Source organism: Triturus cristatus, chromosome 8 (genome assembly GCF_964204655.1).
Source record: "Triturus cristatus chromosome 8, aTriCri1.1, whole genome shotgun sequence".
In the NCBI taxonomy this organism is placed as follows: Eukaryota; Metazoa; Chordata; class Amphibia; order Caudata; family Salamandridae; genus Triturus; species Triturus cristatus.
Window position 1 is genome coordinate 915,167,443 of NC_140591.1, and position 25,747 is coordinate 915,193,189.

The window sequence follows — 25,747 nt, forward strand, 5'->3', positions numbered from 1 at the left end:
CATAGTGACCTTTGAAATCACGTAAAAACAATCTTACTCCTTCCGGAGAACAACATATTATCGCTCCTAGAGCTTTCAATGTCTTTATACCTAACAAGTTTTCTGGACATGATTTAGTAAGCAACAAATCTGTAGTTCGTGTCAAGGGTCCAATCGTAAGTGGAAGAGGCTGTGATACTTCATTAACAATCGGTTTTCCTGAAAAACCAAGGGAAATATTCTGTGAGCCTGAGAGGGGTGCCCCTGGAACTTCACTACGTTTTATTGTTGTACGACTTGCCCCTGTATCAAGTAAACATTTTCTATCTTGACCCAATAATTCACTGTGCACATAAGGTCCTTCTTGATCTACAGGGACCTCGATAAGGGGTAAGTCAACTTCCCTCTCTAGGCTGGTTCATGCGTATCGTTGATACTCAGGGTATTCATACTGTGCGGTCTGATACATTTGTCGTGTCGTGGTTTGTGTGGCAGCAGCAGGCAGCGCTGGTGCAGCCGGCACAAATTGTATAGACTGTTGCGGAGCTGGCATGGACTGTTGCTGAGCTGGCATGGACTGTGCATGCTGCGGAGCTCCTTGTTCATTCTGATCCTGTCTAGGTGGTCGTGGTCTTTCTTTTGCAAGACCTACAGCTATATTACGTTTCAGGACTGGACAATCGTGTACATAATGACCTAGTTGTTTACAATAATTGCATGTTCCTTTTACAGGAACTGCTGAATCTCCAGAATGTGTCACACCCTTTTTGTGACCGTCAGTTGGAACTGTCTGGGAGACTAACATTTTCATTTTCGTGTCTTTCATACGTCTTTGTTCATGTTCTTGTTCCTCTCTGATTCTATTGTGATGGTACTGTAACATTTGTAACATTTGTGATGGGGTGTTACCTTGCCAGGTGCTCTCGAATTTCAACACTCTATTCTTCACTTGGGGCAAGGAATTTTCAACTAATTTTGTCACAAATAGATGTGGATATGACTCACTACTTGCTTTTATGCCACTATTTATACCAAAACATTTTTCAAAACGGGCATAGAAATCACTAGTGTCTTCATCTTGTTTTTGTTTACAGGCTGAAATTGCACCCCAATCTTCTTTTTTCGTAGTTAATAAACGTGGCAGTACCTGTACTAGTAAACCTGGTAGTGCTTTAACTTTATCCCCGAGCCCTGAACCTGCAGTTCGGGCCTTTTCTTCTGCTTCTAATGCTGTCCAGTCTATCTTCTGGTCTCCCACTTCCCACTCTTTTTCCTTGAGTTTTTCATAAATGCCAGCAGGCATTAATACCTTCAATATTGTCATAATGTCGGGATAGGTATACTCTCCCATGAGTAACATGTCTTTAATTTCTCGGTGAAAACCCGCTGGGTCTTTGTCATGACTGGGTACCACTTTCTTCATTTCTAACAATTCTATTTTAGATATGGGTGTATATACAAATACACGTTTAAACTCATTGTCATCGCCTTTTATTGGGTGTACTTCTCGCAAGGGATTCTGTCTATCCATATAATACGGCGTTCTTTCCTTGATGGGCAGTGGGACATGTTCTGGGCATACAAAAAGAATGTACTGCTTTCTTGATTCTAGTATTTCTCTAATTAACTTAGTACCTGAACCTCGAAATCTATTCGTGAGTAATTCAGTCAATATATCAGGTAAGGGACCAGTATCGGAATGTTGGTGCTTGTATAATATAAGAAGTTGTTGAATCATATAAATTCCAGCTAAACGTTGTTCATCTGGATTGAGGTTCAAAAACGTGTGTGCTACTGTATCATCACCATATTTTCCGGGACTGTCAATCCAGTGAACAGCTGACCTGGCTAATTCTTGTTCATCCATAGAATCGAGGAGGTGATAACCCCTTCGTTCTCGGAGTACTTTATCAGCGGCTTGGAACGAATGTTCGGGAGACCTCATATTTATTATAGGTGTTGGATAAGTTCTGTTATTCTCTGGACATATCGGACGTATCGGATCAGTAAAACATCTAGTATTATTACAAGGTCTTCCTCTACTTACATAAGCTATAGTATCTGACTGTCTTGCGGAAAATTCTAATTCTCCCTCTTCGTTTTGTTCAAACTCATCTACTTCCAATCTCTCTTCATGTATTCGTTCTATTTCTTTTCGGATCTTTCGGCACATGGCTACTATACATCCTTGCTTATCATGTTTCCCGTCTGATATATTCTGGCTCCATCTCGTAAGGGTTTGCATTACTTCCGGGTTTACCCCCGGTCGGTCTTGATTTCTGATCACACAATTTATGAGGAAACGTAACAATTCCCCCTGTATCTCCACTTTCTGGTATTCCATAGCTCTGTTAATACATTCAGAATCTCGCCCTGTTTGGACAAAATGATATATATTATCTAGATGCATAGTCATTCCTGGTAGCTTCCATAAAAACATCGCAGCTCGTCTGATACGTAATGATGCCAGGACCATTTCGTCCTCTTTGCCGGGCACAGGGTCATATCTACAATCTACTAGAAGTTCCTTAAGCGTGCGAGTATTTATAAGTTTGGGAGTACGTGCATGTGCTGATTCTTGAAAAGTAAGTTTACTTATTCGGGGTGGTGTAGAATAAACGCTAGTAGCACCTCCGATAGCCCCATCTGGGGTACTGGGCGCGAAAGGATTCGTTGAACGTGCTACAGCAACTACAGGTGTGGACACAGCTGTAGAAACGGCTGTGGGAACAGATGTAGAAACAGATGTGCTTGCCGAAGCTTGTGTCGGAGTTTGTTGTTGCACAGATATAGGCACCTGATCTTGACGTTGAACCCCCCCAGCAGACGGTCTATGTGGTGCGGGGTTAGCATATTCGGGAGCGGCATCATCTAAATATGAGGAAAGAAAAACATCTTCTGCGGTTCTGGGATGCCCCTTTGGATGTGCTTTTATTGGGAACAATGGGGGTGGCAAGTCTTTTGGCATCTCCACAGTAGCCTTAGGTAATCCTTCGGCCAGAAGGGGATACATACCTTTCATAAGGGCATTTCTTTGTCTATCGGCTTGTTCTACTTTTACTCGTGTACCTTCTTCAATCAATAGATTTTCTCGGACTTTATTTGCACTTTCTTTACTTTTCTCTTCCTGTCTCAGTGCTTTTTCTGCACGTCGATGGGATTCTTTACGCCATAACTCAACGGCGTCTTTCTGTGACTGTCTAGCTTTCCTTTTCCATAACTCTTCCTCTACTTTCATGATGCACTCTGCATCCCAGGTCCCAGCTGCGGGCCACCTCTGACTTTCTGGTAATTCCTTGGTGTAGTCCACCCATAAATCAAGAAATAATATGGCGTCTAAGCCATGTTTGTGATACATAAAGTGCCCTGGAGTGTCCCTAGGAGGAATAGGAACAGCTTCTTCGAGTACCCCTTTTCTAGTTGTGATCTGTCTTAATTTAGAAAAGAGCGGCATGTTGACAACTGATCTGATACTTAATCTTGAACACACTTAATACAAAAGCACAATAATGAACAGTCATTCACACCACAATATGCAGAACGGAGTGACACATTTAACATTTAACATTTAAATGAACAACAATGATAATAGTCTGAAAAACTAGTCACTAAGCATAATTCTCGACAATAACTAGATACTTCGGAATACTTGATATACTGCTAAACAGTACATATACACTGCTGAAACAGTGCAGACCGGATTTGTGTACCCAAACCCGTCTTGACCGGCACAAACTATGTGCACGTCAGAACGCCTCCCCAGCAATGGTACTCACCGGGTAGCTCGGAACGGAAGGCCTCGGAACGGAACTGAACTGGACTCAACTCGAAAACTTCGGACATCGGACATCGGGACTTCGGAACCTGGTGGGCCTCTGTATACCTCGGATCTTGCTCTCTCAGCTAGGCTCTGGTCGGGATACTTCGCACTTCTCACCGCCTCGTCTGGGTTGATCGCAGCCTCAGTCGCCCCCGCTTGACCGGAGGGAGATACAGGAAATCCTGCTGGTACGCGTTATTGTCCGTCCAGCTGTGGCAGGAGACCGGGCCTGCAACGCACCACCGGCGCGTGAGATGAGAAAGTGTCCCTATTCGGGCGCCAATCATGTGGTAAATAATTTAATTACCGGAACTGAATTTGATACGGAATCTTAGCAAACATAGCTCAGAAAAATAAGAGGCAGAATCCGTGGTATAAGAGGTTCAGAATGGGCTTTATTCCAATGGACGATTCGAATCGTGGCCTCCATGTTCCGTCACCACGGGGGTTCAGGAAGTGAAGTACAATGCTTTATTGACAAGTCATCATTTTTATAGAACATACATTACAATGAAATCAATGTAAGAGGCGTAACAATTGATAGCAAAGATGACATCTCACATGCGTAACAAAAAGAGGCGTAATGGGGAGTAACAAAGAAACGTTATTGGTTGTGATGTCACATATAGGTGGATCTATGAGATAATTTCGCAATGTCAGCAGAAATACTTGGCAAGGATGCGCGCGCAGCAGCATGACGTGTGATTGACGTGCAACTAGGGGGTGAAGGGGACTTGACATTTAGCTCTACATGTGGAGACAAAAAGTCTGGGGGGTCAAGTCAACCTAATCCCAAATCATATCTAACATCCTATGTTTAAAGAACTATGTTATCCACAAAGGAAGGTCTCTCGGACAAAATCTATTCTATACTGACTGTGCGTGCGTGCACAAATGTCTAAGTGTCTACATGAGATGCAAGGGGCAGAAATCTTTCCATGGCAACAGGGCTATGAATTACTTGCATGAAGACAGAGAAGCCAGGCCCTTTGCTCAGTAGCTGAAGGAAATGTTTACCTAAACTACGAGACAGGAATGCATCGGCTGAGGAACGAAGCAGATAACTTGAAGGTGAAATACAGTTTTTTGGCAGGCAGGCAGACCGGCCGAGACAGGCACCGTTAGCCGCACAGGGAGTAGAACAAAGTTCATGGATACAGATGCGAGCTCAAGCTGAAGCTGTCAGAGGCAGAAAGCAGGGAAAGGCTTGATGGCAGAATCAGGGCCTACTCGCCTGAACTGCAAAAATGGAGTAACTGAGCCATATAAAGTCGGTGGCCTTTTGTACTTAGGAATCGAATATCCAGCCCATTCATGGCGGATCTGAAAGAGGACATGTTGACGGTGGACGCACATGTATTTGCGTCTTCATAACTGGAACTGGAGGGAACATACATGTACTTATAACATGCACAGGGAACCGTTGGGGTCCAAGATAGGGGACATAACTGATCAGAAAAATCCATATTTCCACAAGCTGCGGGCAGCCGGCATTGACTACGCTCTTCTGTACCCAGCAAAACTGCGCCTCAGACACCAGGGACGCACGGTGCTGTGGGCGACACCTCAGCAGGCTGAAGATTTCCTCAAGACTATACGCCGCCGGTCCCCTAGCCATGTGTTGGCTGACGGGGGCTCGCGACCCCCCTCGCCGGCCCCTGCGGCGGGGGGGGGGAGTGAGCTCTCCTGGGGCCTGGCATTTGATGTGGGCTCGGCCGTTGGACTCCTTGGACCAGTAGGATTGAGGTGAGGAGCTGGTACATGTGGAGAGCTGCGGACACTCGAATGTCTACTTATTGTATACCCCCCCGGTAAACTGGTGCAGTTGGGATGGACAGTAGACTGCGCACATATTTGTTGCCGGCGGGGAGGAGGGGGTGTGATTTCGCGCATATGAGCACTTGTTGAAACAGGGGACATGGGCGAATTCTTTCTATATTTGACATACGGCCAGGTCCCCCCCCCGTTTATAGGTCCCTCTCCAAGCTCCGGCCCTACGGGGCGGAGGCAGTTTGGCACAACCAAGAGGGACAGGGAGGGGTAATCTGGGTCCACGAGCGCCCCCGCCATGGGTGGTCCCCTACAGGGAAGTGACAGTTTCGTAAGTCTGTTGACCCGCTTGTTGCGGTCGCTAGTGGGAGAGGGGGGGGAGGGAAGTATTGATCCCGGCACGTTTGGGGTGCTGTTGTGGGCGGGGGGGGAGGTATGTGTGTAGAGGTTGGCTCGTTGGGGGGAGGGGGAGAGGGGAAGGAGATGGTTGACACAGCTCAGATGCATAGAAATGGTAGGGTTCGCAAAGCACCGGGCATAGCAGCATGTGGAGTGGGGCAGGCACTCGGCAAATGGACGTTAGGCTGTCATTCATTGGGCATTCCAGGTACAATGGGCACGCACGTCCAGCTCTCCCTAGATTGAACTTGTTGACCTGGAACGTACGAGGCTTGGGGGACCCCCGTAAGCGACGGCAGATTCTTGCATATCTTGATAGGCATCATATCCACATAGCGCTCCTCCAGGAAACACATATTGCCCCCGGGGTGCACCCGACGTTTGGGAGTAAATGGGCCTCGGACCGTGTGTTCTCATCCTATTCCTCGTATGCCAGGGGGACGTTGATCCTTATTAGGCGGGGCACTCCGTTTATCTGTGCTGGTCATAAGGTGGGCCGGGATGGCCGCAGCTGCATGTTGTGGGGCATATTGGGCACGCAGTCGGTAGTGCTAGTAAGTTGCTATGGCCCCAATGTCGATGACCCTGACTTTCTACACTCGCTCTGGGGACAGGTGGTGGAGGTGGGCGCCACACATGTGTTATGGGCGGGAGACTTTAATACGGTCAGTGATCCCCAGAGGGATAGATCGGGACCCATGCCGCATCATTACACCCGCAGTCAGGCGGCATTGGCCGGGCTCCTCGCGCATGAGGGGCTTACGGACCTCTGGAGATATGCTCACCCGACTGATAGGGAAGGAACGTGCTACTCGGCGGTACATACTGCCTGGTCGCGGCTGGACTACTGGCTGGGCTCCCGGGGGCTGTGTCACTGGGTTCGTACGGTTGACCACCTCGCACGCACGTTTTCGGACCACTCACCTGTCTGCCTCACGCTGGAGATACCGCGTCTTGTGGCCACCCCTCGGCACTGGAGGTTGGTCCCTGAGGCTCTCCTTGATGAGGTCTTTAAGACCGAGTTGGAGGACGAAATAGTGGACTTTATTGCACGTAACAGGGGTACAGTGGAGCGCGTGGGGACGTTGTGGGAGGCGCTGAAGGTCACCATCCGGGGCAGCTGCATCGCGAGGAGCTTTGGAGTATTGCGTGACCTGAGGCGCCGCCTTCGTACGCTTGAGGACCAACTTAAGGGTCTGGAGGCTGATCTCTGGCGGGGTGCTTCGGGGGAAGGGAGGGCCAAACTCCGTGATACCATCACTGAATATACTTCCACGGCGAACAGGGAGGCGAGGTTCCGCGGGAAATATGCGACCGCGCGAAGATACGGGGAGGGGGGCAGGCCGGGACGCGCACTGGCTCACGACATCAGGAGACCACGCTACACAAATTATGTGCTAGAAATTGAGGACGCCCAGGGGGACAGACACAGAGATGGCCTGGAGATCTTGCACGCCTTTACCACCTTCTATGAATCGCTGTACTCGTCCAAGGGGGTCCATACCAATGACTTTGCCGCTTTTTTTGGAGGCATCACCTTGGGGTATTTAAGTGAGCGTCAGAGGGAGTTCCTAGCTACCCCATTCACGCTAGAGGAGATTAGGGAGGCTATTACCCAGTTGCCGGCGGGAAAGGCGCCCGGATCTGATGGTCTCCCGGCGGACTTTTATAAAGTCTATGGGGAATCCCTTGCACCGCTACTGCTGGAGGTCTACGCCGAGGCGCTGGAGGCCCAGGAACTGCCCGCCACGATGCGGGAGGCCCTAATCATTTCCTTATTAAAGCCAGGCAAGCCCCCTGAGAAGTGCGATTCTTATAGACCCTTGTCGCTCATTAATGTTGACGTCAAAATTTTAACTAAAATGGTAGCGAACAGATTGAATCTCCTCATGGAGAAGCTTGTTTTGCCGGACCAGGCGGGGTTCATTCCTGGGAGGGCGACCTCCCACAACTTGCGTACCCTCTTTTCTATTATACATCAGGTGGCACCGCACCTGCCGTTGGCTGCTGTATTCTTGGACGCAACGAAGGCGTTTGACTCACTTGAGTGGGACTACCTTCACGCGGTCTTGAGAAACATGGGATTCCCGGTGGGTTTCTCGGCATTGATCCAACTACTATACACTGACCCGGTGGCCAGGGTGATGGTGAACGGGCACACCTCTGCTGCCATTGCGCTCTCCCGGGGCACCCGGCAGGGTTGCCCGTTGTCACCCCTGCTTTTTGCGTTGGCGGTGGAGCCGCTGGCGGCGCGGGTGAGACAACATCACCGTGACAAAGCGCTCATTTGCCCCTTGCGACCCATCCTCATTTCGCTATACGCAGACGATATGACCCTCTATGTGAAGGATCCAGAGGCGAATTTAAATCCGCTCCTGCGGGAGTTTGTGCGCTTTGGAGGGATCTCGGGTATCCATATCAACTGGGCCAAATCCCAGATATTCCCCCTTACCGCGGCGGTGTCGAGATTCCAAACAGAGTTCCCGCTGGAGTGGTGCGACTCCACAGTGTGTTATCTGGGGGTACAGGTGTCTGCCGATCGGGAGGAACTTATGAGGGACAATTATGGGAGGACGCTTGAGGCGTTAAAAGACACAATCACCCGCTGGATTGCCCTGCCGCTGTCCCTTGCGGACAGAGTGTCCTTGATAAAAATGGTAATTCTACCCAAACTGCTGTATTACTTTATTAACATCCCCTATCACCCGGGCAGGGTATTCTTTGCCACATTGCGCACGGAGCTTCTGCGGCTGGTTTGGGGGGGGATGCAGGCCCGTATCCGTTGGGAGGTGCTGGCTCGACCGTATGCGGCGGGGGGTTTGGACCTGCCGAATTTCGAATTATATTATCAGTGCGCCCAGGCCCACTATGCGCATTATTGGACGAGGGGACCGCGTTATACAGCGCATGTAGCCACTGAGCACTGGCTGGCGGATCCCGTGCCATTGGGGGGGGCGATATGGCGACCAATGGTGCGGCAGGACCGCATTCCCGATACTGTTGACTGTACATGCCGGGCCTGGGAATGGATTCTGAAGCGGACGGGTGTGCCCTTGTTGTATTCCCCGCTGCTCCCGCTGGTATATCATCCTCGCATACCGCTTCTTCAGGAGGGAGTCTTCACCCGGATGAAACGCCACAGAGGGCTGGCTGTTTGGGGAGACTTATATAAAGACGGCAGGTTCATTACTTTGCAACAGCTGTGTGTTGACCCTCCTCCTACTACCATGGAGACCTTCCTGTATGTCCGACTTCGCGCTGGGATTCAGGCCGTTACGCCTGACTATCCGCTGGAGCCGGCCACGTCGCCCCAGCTGCACGCGGTGCTGCGGGCTACTACAGCCTCCCGTCTGGTATCGACCCTGTACCGCTTGATATATTCGGACTCGGATTATACGCAGTGTGCTGCTCGAGTTAAATGGGAGGAGGAATTGGGGCAACCACTGACCGACCGTGACTGGCTATTTAGCTGTAAACAAACGGAGCAGGTGTCGGCCAGTAGTAGGCTTCGAGTGACTCACTATAAATTCATACAACGGTATTACTATACCCCTGCGAAGTTGCACCGGTTCGGTCTACGGGGGGATACAAGGTGCGATCGGTGTGGGGCTGAGGGGGCGGATATGCGCATTTGGCGTGGGAGTGCCCCCCTATCCATGCGTTTTGGGCCTCGGTGTTTGAGGCAGTGGGTAAGATGATTGCTGTCCCTCTGCCGCCCTCCCCGCTTATGGGAATATTGGGCTGTACGGAGGCATTGCCTGCTCCTCATAGGAAATTTGGCTCCTTTTGCTTGCTCCTTGCCAAGCGCAGGGTGGCCTGCAGATGGGGGAGAGGACGTGCCCCTAAGTTCAAGTGCTGGCTTGAGGACCTGATGCGCTGGCAGGGCGAACTCACTCTTTACGCGGAGCTCCTGCCGGCTGCTTCGCGACCTAGAGACATTTGGGCACCTCTGACGGGGTATCTGCTGCAGTACCCTCAGGCACATGTTGGTGCTAGTGACTCTTCTCCCTGTGGGGCTTTGGGATCTGCTTCCGCGCTTGCGTAGGAGGGCGAGATGGGCTGTGGGGGGGCCGGGAGGGACGTCTGCTGTGGTGTGTGCTGTGGGATGACTGTACCCGGGTTATTGGGCAGGATCCTTTTTGCGCGCGGGGGTGATGAGGATAGGGATCCGCGGGTGGTCAGTGGTGGGGTCCCCCCCTGTCCGGGGTTGCCTTGCTAGTTCCCGTTGGATGTTGCTGTGCTGCCGTCGAGTGGGGGGTGCTGCCTCTTATGCTATCCTGACCTAACAGGGCTAACCGTATTACTTCTTACGCGGCCGGCCCTGACGGGTTGTAGGCGGCATGCTGTGTCAACTTGTTCCAATTGTGTGGATCCCTACTTGTCATTATTTGCTGCTGGCCCTACTTACAGGGTTGTAGGCGATTGATAGCTGTGTCGGACTTCAAGTCCTTTTCCTTGATTCAATAAAGGTTTTCAAAAAAAAAAAAAAAAAAGTAATGATGGGCCAACATGTTTCATTGCCTGACTATTGTAGTGGCAATTTCTTCAGGGCACGAGGACTTCGTCCACCTTTTCTGGACCCTTATTATGAACACCCAGTGACTGTTTAAACAAAAGGAGGTTCATTAAAAGCACATCCAGCCAGTACATAATTCCTAATTAGTGCATTCAAACTGCATGTCTTTGTACCCAGGCATGTATATTTACCCGGTAGTAGCCAAGGCCCCTCATTCCAGCTAGCCACCACGTCACACAGGAGCTATATACTCCTAATAGCCCTGTTTCATAAAAAAGACACTTATGTTGTCCTTGTTCTGCAGGGAAAAACATGTTTAGCGACTTCATGTGGAACAGTTTTCTCAACAAGTATCATCTAGATGTAAAGGTACATGCAAATGATCAAAAACCGTTACGATCAATTTATGACCCTGTTCAGATTTATTCGCCACCTGTACAGCCTACCCATTTGCTAATGTCAGAAATTTCAACCAGAAACCCATAGTAGCCTCAGTTGCCAACCCACTATGCTACTAGAAGCAAATACCACTTTCGCCTTATGTCCAACATGTCCGACATATAGCTTTCAAGTAGTATACTGCAGCCAGTAATGCCGGCTTCGATTTCATTCCACAATTTATATCTCCCACAGTTACAAAAGCCTTGGGAACACACGTGCTCTTGTTTCATTCCAAGTGAATTATGGGCTACACCTCTATACTAGAATTCACTGTTTCACAAAACCCCTCATGTAAATTTCAACGACCTTACCGAGTCTTGACACGCAGCGAGCCTTGTCTCATTCCAGCATAATGCCCAAATGCGGTCTCCTCATTTAAAACTGGCAGAGACGACCGGGGAAATGCCATACTTTCCGGTCACGTGATCAGCATTGCAAAACAGGTGCCATATTGGAATGGTCCTCTGAACGAGAAACACTGATTTGGAAGAGATCTTAAATGACTGCCATACAACGTCCATCCTCTTATAACTCGGGTATTACGATTTTTTATTTTTTACATTCAACACACCAATTGTTTATAGCCCTTCTTTTTTTATAAACATAGTGAGTGTAATCCAAAAAACCCATATAGCCAGAATGACTCAGGCTGTGTTTTGAAGTCCACGATGTAAAGAAAAACAATTCCTTATCATAGAGTTTCAATAGGAGCAAACTATGCCGCTTTAATCAAAAACTATATGTTTGAGAGACCAGAAACTATCGGGCTATATATTTATAGAGAGTTGTTGGTGTGATTTCTCAAAGAGACACCCATTGCTGAACAAAGTGGGGGAGCAGTAATTCTCAATCAACATCAGAGCCCTGATATAATGGGTCAAATACTGACCCTATTCCACTCTATACAGTCATTCAGCCCCACTTGATCTGCTTTTTCCAAACAAATCCAGCAGGCCTCTCTTCTGGATAATATTTTTTCCATATTCAAGGTGTCGCCCACCACTATCTCCAACACTACCCAGGCCAACGACCTGACATCATGATTTTTATTTTTGAAATGTTGTACAAGCCTTGTTGTGAGTTTCCCTGCTCTAATCGTGCTGAGGTGCTCCTGAATGCGCATCTTGATTTTTCTAGATGTGGACCTTATATAATGTAGACCGCATACACACGTCAGCCGATAAATCACATTCACTGTATTGCAATTTGTAAACTTTGTCAGGTGCCATACCTTCCCATCAGGTAGCTCCACTTTATTTGTCCTCACCGTACAAACCGAACATGACCCACATGGGTAATGTCCGGGAGGGAGTGTAGATTCTTTTGGGCATAGTCTCCCCTCACTGAGCCTACCAAGGAAATAGTATTCTCTGAAACATTTAAATGGCAGATAAGAAAACACAACAACTGCACCACTGCCAATTGCATATACATGATCACTTGCCCATGTGGCCTCGTCTACATTGGCATAACCACCAGAACAATAAAGACACACATCATTGAACATAGGAGCAACATCAGGTGTCACTGAACTAACACCAAGATGTGTAAACATTTTGATCTCTTCAAACATCCACCAGACACTCTAGGCTGGGTCATTCTTGAGGCACATCCAAAAATGAATAAAGGAGCACTGTTTAAGACTGAACAGAGGTGGGTGCACCGTCTAGCAACAGACAAGGTGGGACGCAATGAGGACAATCCATGGAGTACATTAAATGGATAAGAATCCCCAAGAGAGGACCCTTGACCACGGGGTCACATTTCCACCTACTTATGAAGGCTGAGAACCAACTTCTGGCTTTTCTTATGAACACTTAGGCAGGTTCACGCATTCTAGTTGAGCACTGCCACAATCATTGGGGTAATTCCCACACCATCATACCCCCGGCATTAGTTTACCAGCCCACCCCCAGTTCTGGACTTACCTCACACGCCCTGGTGAGTGTAGTATACAAGAGTAACCCACCCACCTTTCTTTTGGGGCGTCCTTGCACCTTTTCAAATACACATTGGGCATTAAGCCACAAATTGACCCATTTTGGTCAACTGAGTCAACTTTCCAGTTATAGCCATTATCCTATTGTCTAACTGTTCTCACTATTGTGGTATCAGTGTCCCGGGTGTTTACATATTTTAAGATGGCCACCGGACTCACCCACACCCCGCATACCTCCTACTAGGGGCGTCCAGGTGTCCCATGGCTACATTAGGTATCCACATACCCTCCTTCCTGGGTGTGATGCACATTTACGTGACTCCACCCGCCTCCTTTGGCCGTTAGTCACTTGGTTACTCAACCAACCTGGCAGCCTCGCGGTGCTTTGTTAAGAGGGTTGGCGCTCCAGTGCAACAAACTGTGCTGCTCTGTCGCCCCACCCTCCAGCTGCCAGCAGCCGGGAGGATAACTGAGCCACGATGAAGATGTCCTGAACCTCCGGTACCGGCAGCATTTGGGTAGGTCCACTGACAATCTCACGGTGAGAGCACGTAAGTACTGACTCCTTTTAGAATACATGCTTGTTGGATTCCCTTACTTTCACCTAAGAGTTGAGTGCGTGCCTGTTGAATCACAAGGTAACTAACACGCCTGGAACTACCATGGTGGGATTTACACTGGTAACCCGACTATGCACAGATACCGGGTGCTTTTATTTAAGCATGGTGCTTTGTGACGTTAAGAAATAGTGGGTCACACTGTATGCTATGGGGTGTATGTCACACTTATGACATACCGATGGGGTTCCATGGTGTTCCCCGCTTTTGACTCGTTGTTTAGCTGGACTACCTCCCTGAGATGAGTGTATTGTGAATCTTCCATAACTATTCTAGGTGCTTGCACCATACTACCAGGTGCAATCCACCTCCCTGTGTTACATGTACACCTAATTGACCCCTACTTTTCTTAGTACACTGTAGTACAAGGTGTCTTTACCTGCCGGGAGTCAATGGTATGAGTCACTAACCCAAGTAGGGTGAGTCCTCTATTTTTCAGCTGCAACATTAGTACAGGCCTTAACACGCGTTGTTTTTAACTCATTATTTATGTTCGCCACCTCACAAGCATGTCATGACTGTGTGATGTATGTCCTTTGACACCATGAATGTTTCACTATTACGACATCATGTGCACAGTGTATGACAAAACCTTGCAGGGGACTCATACTATGTATTGAACAGCGTCCTTTATCTAATCTTTTTGTTTTGTTTTATTAGGTTGGCTCACCATATTTACAGGTACCACATTTAGGGTGCTGCTTGTGGTCTGTCACTGTTACCTAACTAGACTACCACAACCAGTGTAGATTGACTGTTTATAGGTCCTGAAGAATTGCCATCAAACTGACACTATGGCAAGAAACATGTCAACCACTTTAAGAGCGTGTTATCTTGTAGAATTACAGCAGTAGTGTGCCTTATCTACTCTTTATTCAGATTGGAAGCCATTTTCATTCAAATTGTCTTGATTAGACTTCTACTTTGTGTTTTAATCCTTGCATGGTCTGGTGACCCACATTCCACACATCTACAACTTTAGGTTCCACACACCCACTGCACCAAATGGCATGGAATAAAAGATCTCCGCCAAAAAGCCCCTCATAGGGTGCCCGTCAGGTATTGCAGTGCCGACCTGATGAGGAGCAAGCCCTATCACGAAGCAAGACAACTAGCTGGCTGGGTGTTTGAGGACCCTAATTCCGAAAGGAGGAATTTCCCTTTTCCTCCCACCACTAAGTGAGTACTGTCTCACACTTAGCCAATATTTCCCTCTTGCCTGTTAGTAACTGCATACCTATTCTGTTTGATTGCATTTGGGCATATATGCTGGACCTATGTAAAGCCCAGAGTCCCCCCTGCCTTGGTTACATTCTTACAGAACTCCTCATAGGAGGTTGTGGCCATCCAAGATGCAGTGTAAGGATGGTTGATGGGTTCTTCCAGTCAAGAAGGAGTAGATCCATCGGAGTGAGTATCCTTGGACTATGATGTTGTGTAGGCGTGGGATGAGGATAGAGTGGGACACTATGACAAATGCTGCAGAGAAGTCCAGAAAGATTAGGGTCGCTGTGTCTCCTCGATCCAGAGTAATGTAGATGGCATCCATGGCAGCAATGAGAGCAGTTTCCATGCTATGATTGGGTCTGAAACCAGAATGAGTGGTGTCAATTTGTTGGTGGTCATTGAGGTATTTGGTGAGGCATCTGTTGATGATTTTGTCTAAGACCTTGTCTAGAAATGATAGCAGGGAAATCAGTTTGCTGTTGGCGTACATTGAAGAGTCTGTAGAGCATTTTTTCACCACTGAAAGGACAGTTACATGTTTCCAAACATCTGGGAAGGTGGTAGAAGAGGTGAAGGCAGTCAGAATGGGCATGAGCAATGTGCTAATGGATTTCAGGTAGTTTCTTCTGAGATCATAATGGGCCATGTGGTTTGTATTGGTTCCTTGGATAAAATAAGGAGACATTTGGCAAAGTCTTTTGGGTCCTGTTGCGGATTGAAATTGCTGTAAATGGTGTGACTTGCTTGCTGCAGAATTGGCAGGGATTGATGCGGAGGTCCTGAGAGGTAGTGATCGAGTTGAATGCGCTGGTGAGGTGAAATCCTTCAGAATGGTGAGGATGTCTTTGCTTAAGTAGGTGCTGGCATCTTTGCAGTCTGCCTGAGTGGTGCTTTTGGTGGTCTGGATCGTTTGGTGGTAGCATCTCAAGAAACACCTGCCAGCCTCAATGAGTGCTTTTATGCTGAGGTTAATGTGTTCTTTCAGGTGGAAGTTCAGGTCTCTGAGTACAATATAATTGCTAGCGCCGATGGCGAGTGGTGCAATGAAGTCCATGATAGTATCGGAAAAGTTGGTGTGCAGTCTCAGTGGACTGTAGATGAGTGTGTCATTTAGGGTGAAGTTATCTGTGATGTGAAGCTTGAATGAAAGGTGTTCGATGTTGGAGGTTAACGTGTCTGTGAAGTTGGTTCAGCTGTTGGCATTCTTGTGGATGAGGGTGATTCTGCCTTTGGGAATTGGTAAGCCAGTTTAGCCTGGTGATCTTGTAGCTAGGGGGACGACTGTGGTGATGTTAGGTGCCAGTGCGTGGTTCAGCCAGGTCTCCCTTAGGAAAAGTAGGTCTGCCGCATTATCGTGCAGCAGGACATATTTTCTCAAATAGTGGTTTGTAACGTGTTGAGTTTGAGTAGGAGTCAGTAAAATCACAACTGAGTGAAGGACCATCACAATATGTGTGTAACACATCACAACTCCTACACTCTGCTGGATCCCAGCCAACTGGGAAGTGCTGTGGCTAAATGATCCAGTGTGGCTGAAAAACAGGCCACTAACTATTTCACATCACCAAGGGTCTGTGCCAATACAGAAAATGTGCTGCCTTTGCGTTCATGGCAAAACAAAACAAATCATTCTCATGGACTGTCATTCCTACACCTGGTGCTCTACAGAGTTGGTCTCTAAGTTTCATAAAGGCACTCATGCATTCATTTCTCCAGGGTATCGGATCACTCACATCATTGCGAGCAAACATCTGTAAAGGCTTTGCCACTTTGGAAAAGTTAGTAAACCACTGACAACAGTAGTTAACCATCTCTGAAACATCCTAAATTCTTTCAAATTGTGGGAGGCTTCATTCTCAGGATTGTAAAGATGCTCGCTTTGGATACCTATCTCACTTATTTTTTAATATGGTTTCCCAAATAGACTGCCTCTTTCAAGCAGCATTGCACTTTGTTGGGAGGAAGCTGATGCCCATTTTCTGTGAGTTGATTCAACAAGGCAATTGTGTGTAATCTGCAGCCTTCTTTTGTCTTAGAGACAACTAACAGAATGGCTATGTACTGAACTTGCACTGAATTAAAATGCAATGGTAAAGTCTCCAGATTCTTGTTTAATATGTGATTGAAAACCAAATTGCTTTCCATATATTTTTGAGGAACACTACATCGTATTCAAATGTTGTACACAATCTTAAATGTAAAAAGAATTTGTCCTCATGTAGGAAAATGGAAAAGAATGCTTAACACAAGTCTATGATTGTGAACCGTTCTGCATCTGATGGAATTTGGAAATTTGAAAAAGAATTATGACAGGATTCAGTACCACAAGACAATGACTTATACTATTTTCTATTTTTATACACTTTTTCAAGTCTCATAATTAGGAAACTGCAGGGAGTAACCAATACTTCCTTTAAAAGGCTGGTCTATAATTTGTTCAATCACTGGTATCATTCCCGGTACTGCTTCTGGAATACAATTAGTTTGAGGTTTCACTTTTATTTTCACTGATTTTACATATTTTATCAATCCGATGTTCTAGCCAGTAAAATACCACACTTCCTCCCTTACTGTATATTTGAAATCAGAAGGCAAGATTTCCTTTGTCAATACAGGGTACAAACAGACATCTGACTCTTGTCATTTTATTTTAAACTCAGCATCTTCACCTTGGGTCTGAATTGCCACTCCGGATGTATGACGTTCCAACGCATACATTTACATTGCGGTACATTACATCGCGGTTTTTACAACGCAAGTCGTTATAACGACTTGCGTTGGAGGGCGCTGGACTTAGGAGTAGTATAATTTACTATTCCAACTCCAGTCTACGTACAGTAGGGAAGGTGTTGGATAGTAAATTATACTATTCCTTGTCCTAGAGCGGCATCCAGCGCAAGTCGTTGTAACGACTTGCGTTGTAAAAACCGCGATGTAATGGCATCGCGATGTAATCCCCGCGTTGTAAACGATGTTTCCCGCCACTCCATCTGGTGTACATAAAAATGTGCAATTCAGCTTGCACAAAAGGTTTCTTCCGAACAAATTAACAGGACTTGTCTTGCTTATTATTAATTCATGATTTTTGATTGGGGCAATTCATACAGGGACATTTTCTGAAACTTGATTCGCTATCTGCCTATTAAAAATGACTGCCGCTAGGTTTGGAATCTCCATTTGACAAATTGTTGAGTGGGAAGCACCTATCTCAATCAAAAATTATACTGGGTGGCCATGTACTTTACCTTCTACATATGGACCACTCTGGTCAACCCCTGGAACTGCACTAAGCTTACAATCCTCCTTCCCCTCAGGCACCACTATTCCAAGTTATTATGGGCTAGATGTACAAAGCATTTTTCTAGTCGCAAATGGACCAATTGGCAGAACCAGTCCATTTGTGACTGGAAAAATGCCTTTTCAAATGTACAAAATGCAAAATCAGATTTGGTGACTTGTTACTGAACCTCATTTTGCATATGCGATTCAGAATTTGGAAGGGGCGGATTTATGGCGTTACTTCCAAAACCGAATTGGTATGGGATGTATTACTGTTTTGCAACTGAATTCTGTTTCTCCTAATTGCGATTTGAAGAGAATTGCAATTAGGAAATTGGTATTCCTATTGTTTGTACATCTGTCCCTAAGTCCAGTGGGCCTTTCAGAAGTTGCTAAAACTGGGGAAAATGTGATCAATTATTAAAGCATTCTGCTTAAATCTAAGATTTTGTTGAAAACGAAACCCTTTATGTAGCAGGTTTTGCTGCATCATTAGTGCTTGTGGCAGTTTTGCATTGTATGGTCTCTGATTTAGCATGTTTTGCACACAGCTCAATCAGGCTAGGGTTGCTGAATGCATCATCCCATTCAGAGACATCACATCCATGTTCTGAAACTGAGAATTCATCTGGGCATCACCCAGTACTTTGTTTTCAATTAAGTCTACACTGTTTTTTTCCAATGTCCAGTCTTCTTACAATAATAGCATGGCGTGTTACTTGTTCAGGGCTCTAATGGTCTCTTTCACATTAGAATTGACTACAAGACCTCTTCCTCCTTGAGGAACAACATTTCTTGTTGTCACATACTGAACACCACCTTGAGCACCAACTCCTTAAACAACTACACTCATAGTTCAAAGGCCCGAGAATCACATGGACGAATTACCGTGCCAGCCAGCCTCGTCTGTGCAGACATGTACATATCCCTAATCTTTCTTAGTGTTGTAACGTAAGATTCACTACAAAAGTTTGCGCGTTTGAATATCTCATCTAGGAATTTTTGGTTGAATTGTTTTTGGCTGCATTTATTTTCATTATTTGCATCTGTCTATTTGTCTTTTTTGTGTGCATCAGATTCTGTCGTGTTTGAGAAATAGGTTGCTGGTGCAAGCCAAGCACATTGAAACAAAGTAATTAAGGCTTTTGTAAGCTCTATCTTAAACTCCACTGTAGTGTCTAAAGTTCTGTATTAGCCTCTAATAAAAATCCTGCACTATCTTCTTTTGCTCTTGCATAGTCCCTTTGATTTTAGACTAGCTCACCTCCCTCTCTGCCCCCTTCAATTTCAAATGCCCAACGACTGCTCTGCAGCCGTTAATCACTTTTGAAGGGGACTATTAGTTTAGGTAACTCTTACTGGGTTTTCTGTTGGCCAGTCACTGGTTCTTTACTTTCTATCCACAGGCCTTTGGTAACCACAAACAAGGCATTCAAATTTGCCCAAAGTAGCTTTGAAACGGTTACAAGTCTTTCTACCACCGTATACCACTTTCCTGAGCTTTGGGAATATTTATATGAATTAAGGATCAGATCAGCTTCAAGGTACATGCACATACATTCCTCCATGCTCAGGTATTTGGCAATCGTTCCAGTCCCAGGCTCACTTGCACTTGTTCCTCTCTTAAATTAACTTGCTGGCTTTTTCTTTTTCACCTTTGCCCCTTCTTTCTTTGCCTATCTATCTTTAAAAATATTTTGTTCTCCCCAATTTCTAATACTAATTCTTTAATGTGCATTCCCAAGCTTGGAAACCGCATCTCTCTCATTACTTCATCACCCAATATCACTTTGAAATTTATTCAAAAATGTCTCTTCTTCTTTAAGACAATCTCATACAGCCAAACTTTCAAATTTCTCAAGTGCCTCGCTGGAGGCCTAGCAGCTTTTTTACTCACATATTTAGACTCTGGCTCATCATATGTATTCAATATCTCTTCCAATAGTATCCCTCAAAATCAAATTGAGTTTTGATTTTAATTGTAATATGTTAACTTATTTGGACGCTGGTCCTCCTACAATGTGGCTGTGATTAAGCTACTACAACAGTAATAAAAGTAGCTGTTCTAGGTGAATCTGTGAAGGTACCTGTATTCCCTCTCTCTCGAAATTGGTACATTAGATAGACTTGTACTCCAGTTGCACAGCCCCTCCGTTCTCCCCCACCATCCCTGTGTTGTTGAACCTACAGGAGGGAGTCTCACCCGATATGGAAGTGGTCTTGTATCCAATAAATGATCTAAAAACCCATCCCCTTCATCATCATCAGACACTGCGTCTCTTTCTTCCTTCTTCTCTCTTACACTTGTAGGATAAACACCTACACCTTCAATCACACCTTCACTCAATGTGTGCTGTCTCAAATTTCATCTCACATCCAACCAATTACTAATAGTGTATTTAATCTGAGTTGTCATTTTTAGTGTTCCTTCTTATGTGCATCATGCTTCCTTGCATTGAATGCCCAAAATTAGGCAGGTCTGGGTTGGGGTTTCATTTCATCTATTACTCGTCTCATATTCTCAAACCTCCTGACTTTTAAGGTACCATTCAGGGGAAATTATATGTTCCTGTCATCTGAAATGATCCTGTTCTAACCAATAAACAAGTGTTGAGTGCCATGTCATAGGCAAGTGTACCATCAGACGGCATTTTCTGTCCGTTACAATGGGAATGAAGGTTTCCTAAACTACATCCGTTTCCCTCTTTGTATGTGTGCTGAGAGAAAACGAGAAGTGGAAAGATTTCTCCTAGTTACACCTGTCTCTATGAGGCACAGGACATCTGCACAAATCCCTGCTTACAATTCTTTGTAGAGAGGAATTTGTGTCAAAAACCATAGGTGCTTGCATGGGGATGCCCATGCAGCACCTATGGAACTCCACCTTGATGCAAAGTAATACAAGTCTGCGCATTGAGCATCTTTGTGTTACTTTTGGCTACGATCCAAGGCAAATCATGATTTACATTGAATTGTGAAACCAAACCTAACACTTTGGGGCTGATTAGGATGTCTGGCGGACTTTTGTCTGCCCACCACGCTAACGGAGATGGAACCTCCCGCCATATGTGCGGCAGTCCCGTGGGGAAGATTAGGATGCGCCCGCCACACTGACGGGCACATCCCGCATTTCTGACATTGCGGCAGGCGGTGCTTTCAGCAGCACCCGCACAATGGCAAAAAGGCATGTTGTGCCTGCCATCTTGTGCATGCAAATGCAGGGGGTACCATAGGTACCCCCCATGTGCACCCCGCCCACCCCCCAATACCCTGGGGGCCCGCAACAGGCCCCCGCATGCAGTTACCGCATGCCTTTCCAAAGGTATTTCACCCCATGCATTATAATATGGATGGCGGCGTCTTGCAGACACCGCCACCATATACAGCCCGTTTCGACCAGCGGAAAACCGGCGGACGGTCTTTTACTAAAATGGCGGCGGGAAATGGGTGGCAGGTGGAGGGAAATGTAGGACAGATTGCCACCGCCATCCTAATCGGCCCCATTGTGTCAGGTTTGTGTTAAAAAGTGTAACACAAACCCAACGCCAAATCTTTGTGAATCTGGGCCGTAGTGTAGTGGGTCGCAGACAACAGCACTGAAAGACCTGGGTTTGAAACTCAACTTGTTCAAAATATGTACTCCTTTGCTAATTAGTTTTTGTATTTTCCATTGTATGTTTTGAAAAACTTCAATTGTGGATTTGGAAGAAAGGCTGGAGAGAAACGATTGTAGAGCAGTAAAGACCAATGAAGATGAAGAGCAATGTGTAGGGAGAAATAAACTAGGCACAAGCAGAATGGAACAAGAGAGAGAGATGAAGGGAAGCTCGAGAAAGAGAATGGAATGATAAAAGAAAATCACAAGCAAGAGAGGAAAGTAAGGATAATGTATAATGGGAAATGGAAGAGCAAGAGACAGGATAAAGGGAGAGAGGCAGACACGAAACACTTATGGGATTATATAAAAGGCCCCTTGAAGCACATTTCTGCCACCAGAGCTTCATTTTTGTGATGCTCTGGAAGGCACACAGTGCAGGCCGATAGCTAGAGGTGGTTTTTCATGGCCTTGTCGATATAGTGTGAGGCAACACAGCGTTAGACGCTGCATTTCCTCACACTGCGTCAAGTAGGCATGTCATGGGCTTTGCATGGGTGTTCCCACTCAACGCCCATGGTATTTGACACATTTCCAGATTTTCAACAAAACGTAAATCTGGGAATGTGTCAAAACTGTGTGCCTTCCCAGGGCAGGCACAACAATAGTTTTATGAAGGAAGGTGTCCCTTCCTACAAAAAAAAAAAACAGGCTTTCAATGGAGGCATCCTTGCACTATGGTGTTATGGTGTCTGTTTTGGCACAAGGTTTCCTGAAAGGCACAAGAGCAAAGGACAGGGATGTGTTGTATTGCTGTAAATATGACACATCATTGCACTTTCCTTATGGCGCACTGCAGCTTTGATGTAAATGAGTCCCTGAGAATGTTAATGACAAACAATGTTCTTGCACTATGTGCTATAGTGAACATTTAGGTCTGTTGTTCTTAACCTAAAAATATTCATGCATTTGTTCCAGGATTCAACATATAGTCATCAGCTGCGAGTACCAACTGCAGGATTGCCTTTGAAAACCAAAATATATGCAGCAGTTAGAGCAACGAACCTTGATGGAAGGTAAGCTTATGCTTCCTGAATACATTGGTTTATATCTTGCAAAGTACTCTGGGGCAGATCTACAAGCCCCTTGGCCTGCCAGTACGTCACTTTTTGTGACGCACTGGCAGCGCAATTCATTGCCCCATACTTACAAGGACAGGAAAAGCCACCCTGCATGGCTTTTCCTGTCGTTGTAAATATGGCCCCTTAACATGTAGCACTTCGTGTGAAAGGGGCTTTCCATGGGTGTTGCTGTTGGTGTTCCCGCGCACACCCATGGAATGAGACACATTTCCAGATTTATGAGGAATCATAAATCTGGAAATGCGTGTGAATGCTACGCCTCCCCAAGGGAGGCGTTGGGAGGCACAACGAGGAGAAATGTATTAATTTCTCTATGTTTTTGTTTCCTTTTTCGATGCGTGCTGCATTCTGCAGCACACATAGAAAGAGGAAATCACCTCTAAGGATTGTTTATGTACAGGAAGGTGTCCCTTCCTGCACATAAACAATCATTGAAAGAATGCTGTTTTTCAACTCCTATGTGTGCTAATGCAGCACACATAGAAGTTGAAAAACTGAATTTCAGATTGTTTTTGTGCAGGAAGGGAACCCTTCCTGCACAAAAGCAATCTCCCCATGACGCAGGCAACCTTGCACCATGGTGCAAGGGTGCCTGCGTCAGCACATGGCAGCAGTTTGTTCGCCAGCGCAGTGGGAAGCACAGAGATGTAACTTATTGTTGTAAATATGTCGCATCTCTGTGCTTTCCAAACTAACGCAGCACGGCGCAAAAAAATGACTTGCTGCACCATGCTGCGATCAAATCTGCCCCTCTGTTTTTATGTTTGCAAAACAATTTGAAAAAGTGTTAATAATGTTTATGCTGTTTTTTCTGTCTTTGATTATTGCACAATTTCACAACATTCACAACTATAAAGGAATTCACTTTTGCACAGTTTTCGCTTTTGCTACAAATAATGGGGAGGCTAGAGTTCAGTCCATTAAAATAATTAGAAATGAATGGGTCCGTTGACATTGTAGACTTCATGAAAATCATTACGTCTTCTACCAACACGAATTAAATGTGAACATAATTTTCTATGCACACCACTATCAGTTTTGTGTTTCTTTAACATTCACATGTAAAACACGCATGATTTCATGTACAGAAAGTCAGAAAACACTAAGGCTGTGTTTAAAATGGACCTATTTAGACCAGCACCTTATTAGTTTATATGCAGACGACCTCATTTTTTGGGTGGTGCAGCCACTAACCTGCCTGCCGGCTATTGTGGATGACCTCCAGATGTTTAGCCAGTTCTCCAGCTTTAAAATTAACATGCTGAAGTTGCAAGTACTCAATCTCACCGCTACTCCCCCAACGGAGGGAGAAATCCGCAACCACTTTACCTTTGATTGGGTGACAGAAGGCATTACGTACCTTGGACTGGTCCACCATAAAAGCCTGGCGCAAACTGTAGAACGGAACTACTCGATCTTATTAAAACGGATCCGCACAGACATACATCGATGGCGTCGCCTTCCCCTGACTTCGTTTGGGAGACTGTCCGCGGTCAAAATGAACGTACTGCAGCGGGCTCTGTATTTATTCCAAACACTGCCACTAGAACCCCCACCGCACGCCCTACGACAGATACGATCGGCTATTGAAGGTTTCGTCTGGGGCCTAATCGCGCCGCGGTCACAGAAAGCTCAGCTCCAGCGGCCTAAGAAACATGGAGGTCAGGCCTTCCCTAATCTCGCTCAATACTTCCACGCCTCGCAGATATGCTATTTGGTAGAGAATTGCCCCATGACAGAGAAATATTAAGTATTCATGGACCAGACAGTAGCGGGCCATCACATTTGGCACGATGCCTGGATGCCACGACCTGCACGTGCTTGGGGCCTTTATTCCTCTCCTGTAACGCGTCCCACAATGCTTGCTTGGGACAGAGTCTCCCGGAAGGCCAACCTGACCACATTCCCCTCTCTCATGACCCCACTTTTCATGAACCCCGCCTTCCAGCCGCGGGTGAATAACGGGGCTGCCACACGCTGGATAGAAGGGGGATGTAAACGCTTAGGGCATCTCTTCGACTTGCAGGTCCTTATTCCCTTTAAGGAACTCCAATTGGACTATAACCTATCCGCGACCAATTTTTACTTGCACTCCAGATGATACACTTGATCTTTGATTCCGAGACGCGTTCGTTAGCATTCCATCTGCGGGACACGGGGGACACGCTTCAAAGCCTCAAGTGCAACCAGAGGCAATCCTTTGGACTCACCTACGCTCTCGGATCCTGTGCAGACGCTGATCTCTTCTCCCGCCGCCGGACATCGTAATCGGCCGCAGAGTGGGGAAACTACAAGTCCCGTGAGGCCCTGCAACACAGCCCACTCCCGCCTATCAGCGCGCCCTGAGGCGCTACATAAGCACCGGCTCCCTCGGTGGAGCGGGGGACACGGGGGACACGCTTCAAAGCCTCAAGTGCAACCAGAGGCAATCCTTTGGACTCACCTACGCTCTCGGATCCTGTGCAGACGCTGATCTCTTCTCCCGCCGCCGGACATCGTAATCGGCCGCAGAGTGGGGAAACTACAAGTCCCGTGAGGCCCTGCAACACAGCCCACTCCCGCCTATCAGCGCGCCCTGAGGCGCTACATAAGCACCGGCTCCCTCGGTGGAGCGGGGGACACGGGGGACACGCTTCAAAGCCTCAAGGGCAACCAGAGGCAATCCTTTGGACTCACCTACGCTCTCGGATCCTGTGCAGACGCTGATCTCTTCTCCCGCCGCCGGACATCGTAATCGGCCGCAGAGTGGGGAAACTACAAGTCCCGTGAGGCCCTGCAACACAGCCCACTCCCGCCTATCAGCGCGCCCTGAGGCGCTACATAAGCACCGGCTCCCTCGGTGGAGCGGGGGACACGGGGGACACGCTTCAAAGCCTCAAGTGCAACCAGAGGCAATCCTTTGGACTCACCTACGCTCTCGGATCCTGTGCAGACGCTGATCTCTTCTCCCGCCGCCGGACATCGTAATCGGCCGCAGAGTGGGGAAACTACAAGTCCCGTGAGGCCCTGCAACACAGCCCACT

The 25,747-nt window shown here is 46.8% G+C and overlaps 1 protein-coding gene across 1 annotated transcript in view; it reads left to right on the forward strand.

Moving 5' to 3' along the window:
• Positions 1-25,747, forward strand: part of ZPLD1 (zona pellucida like domain containing 1) — a 2,463,358-nt gene that overhangs the window by 957,815 nt on the left and 1,479,796 nt on the right. Inside the window, exon 5 of the mRNA XM_085623784.1 lies at positions 22,561-22,658. Within this exon, the coding sequence (XP_085479910.1) occupies positions 22,561-22,658 (98 nt within the window). The remainder of the gene's footprint in view (positions 1-22,560; positions 22,659-25,747) is intronic.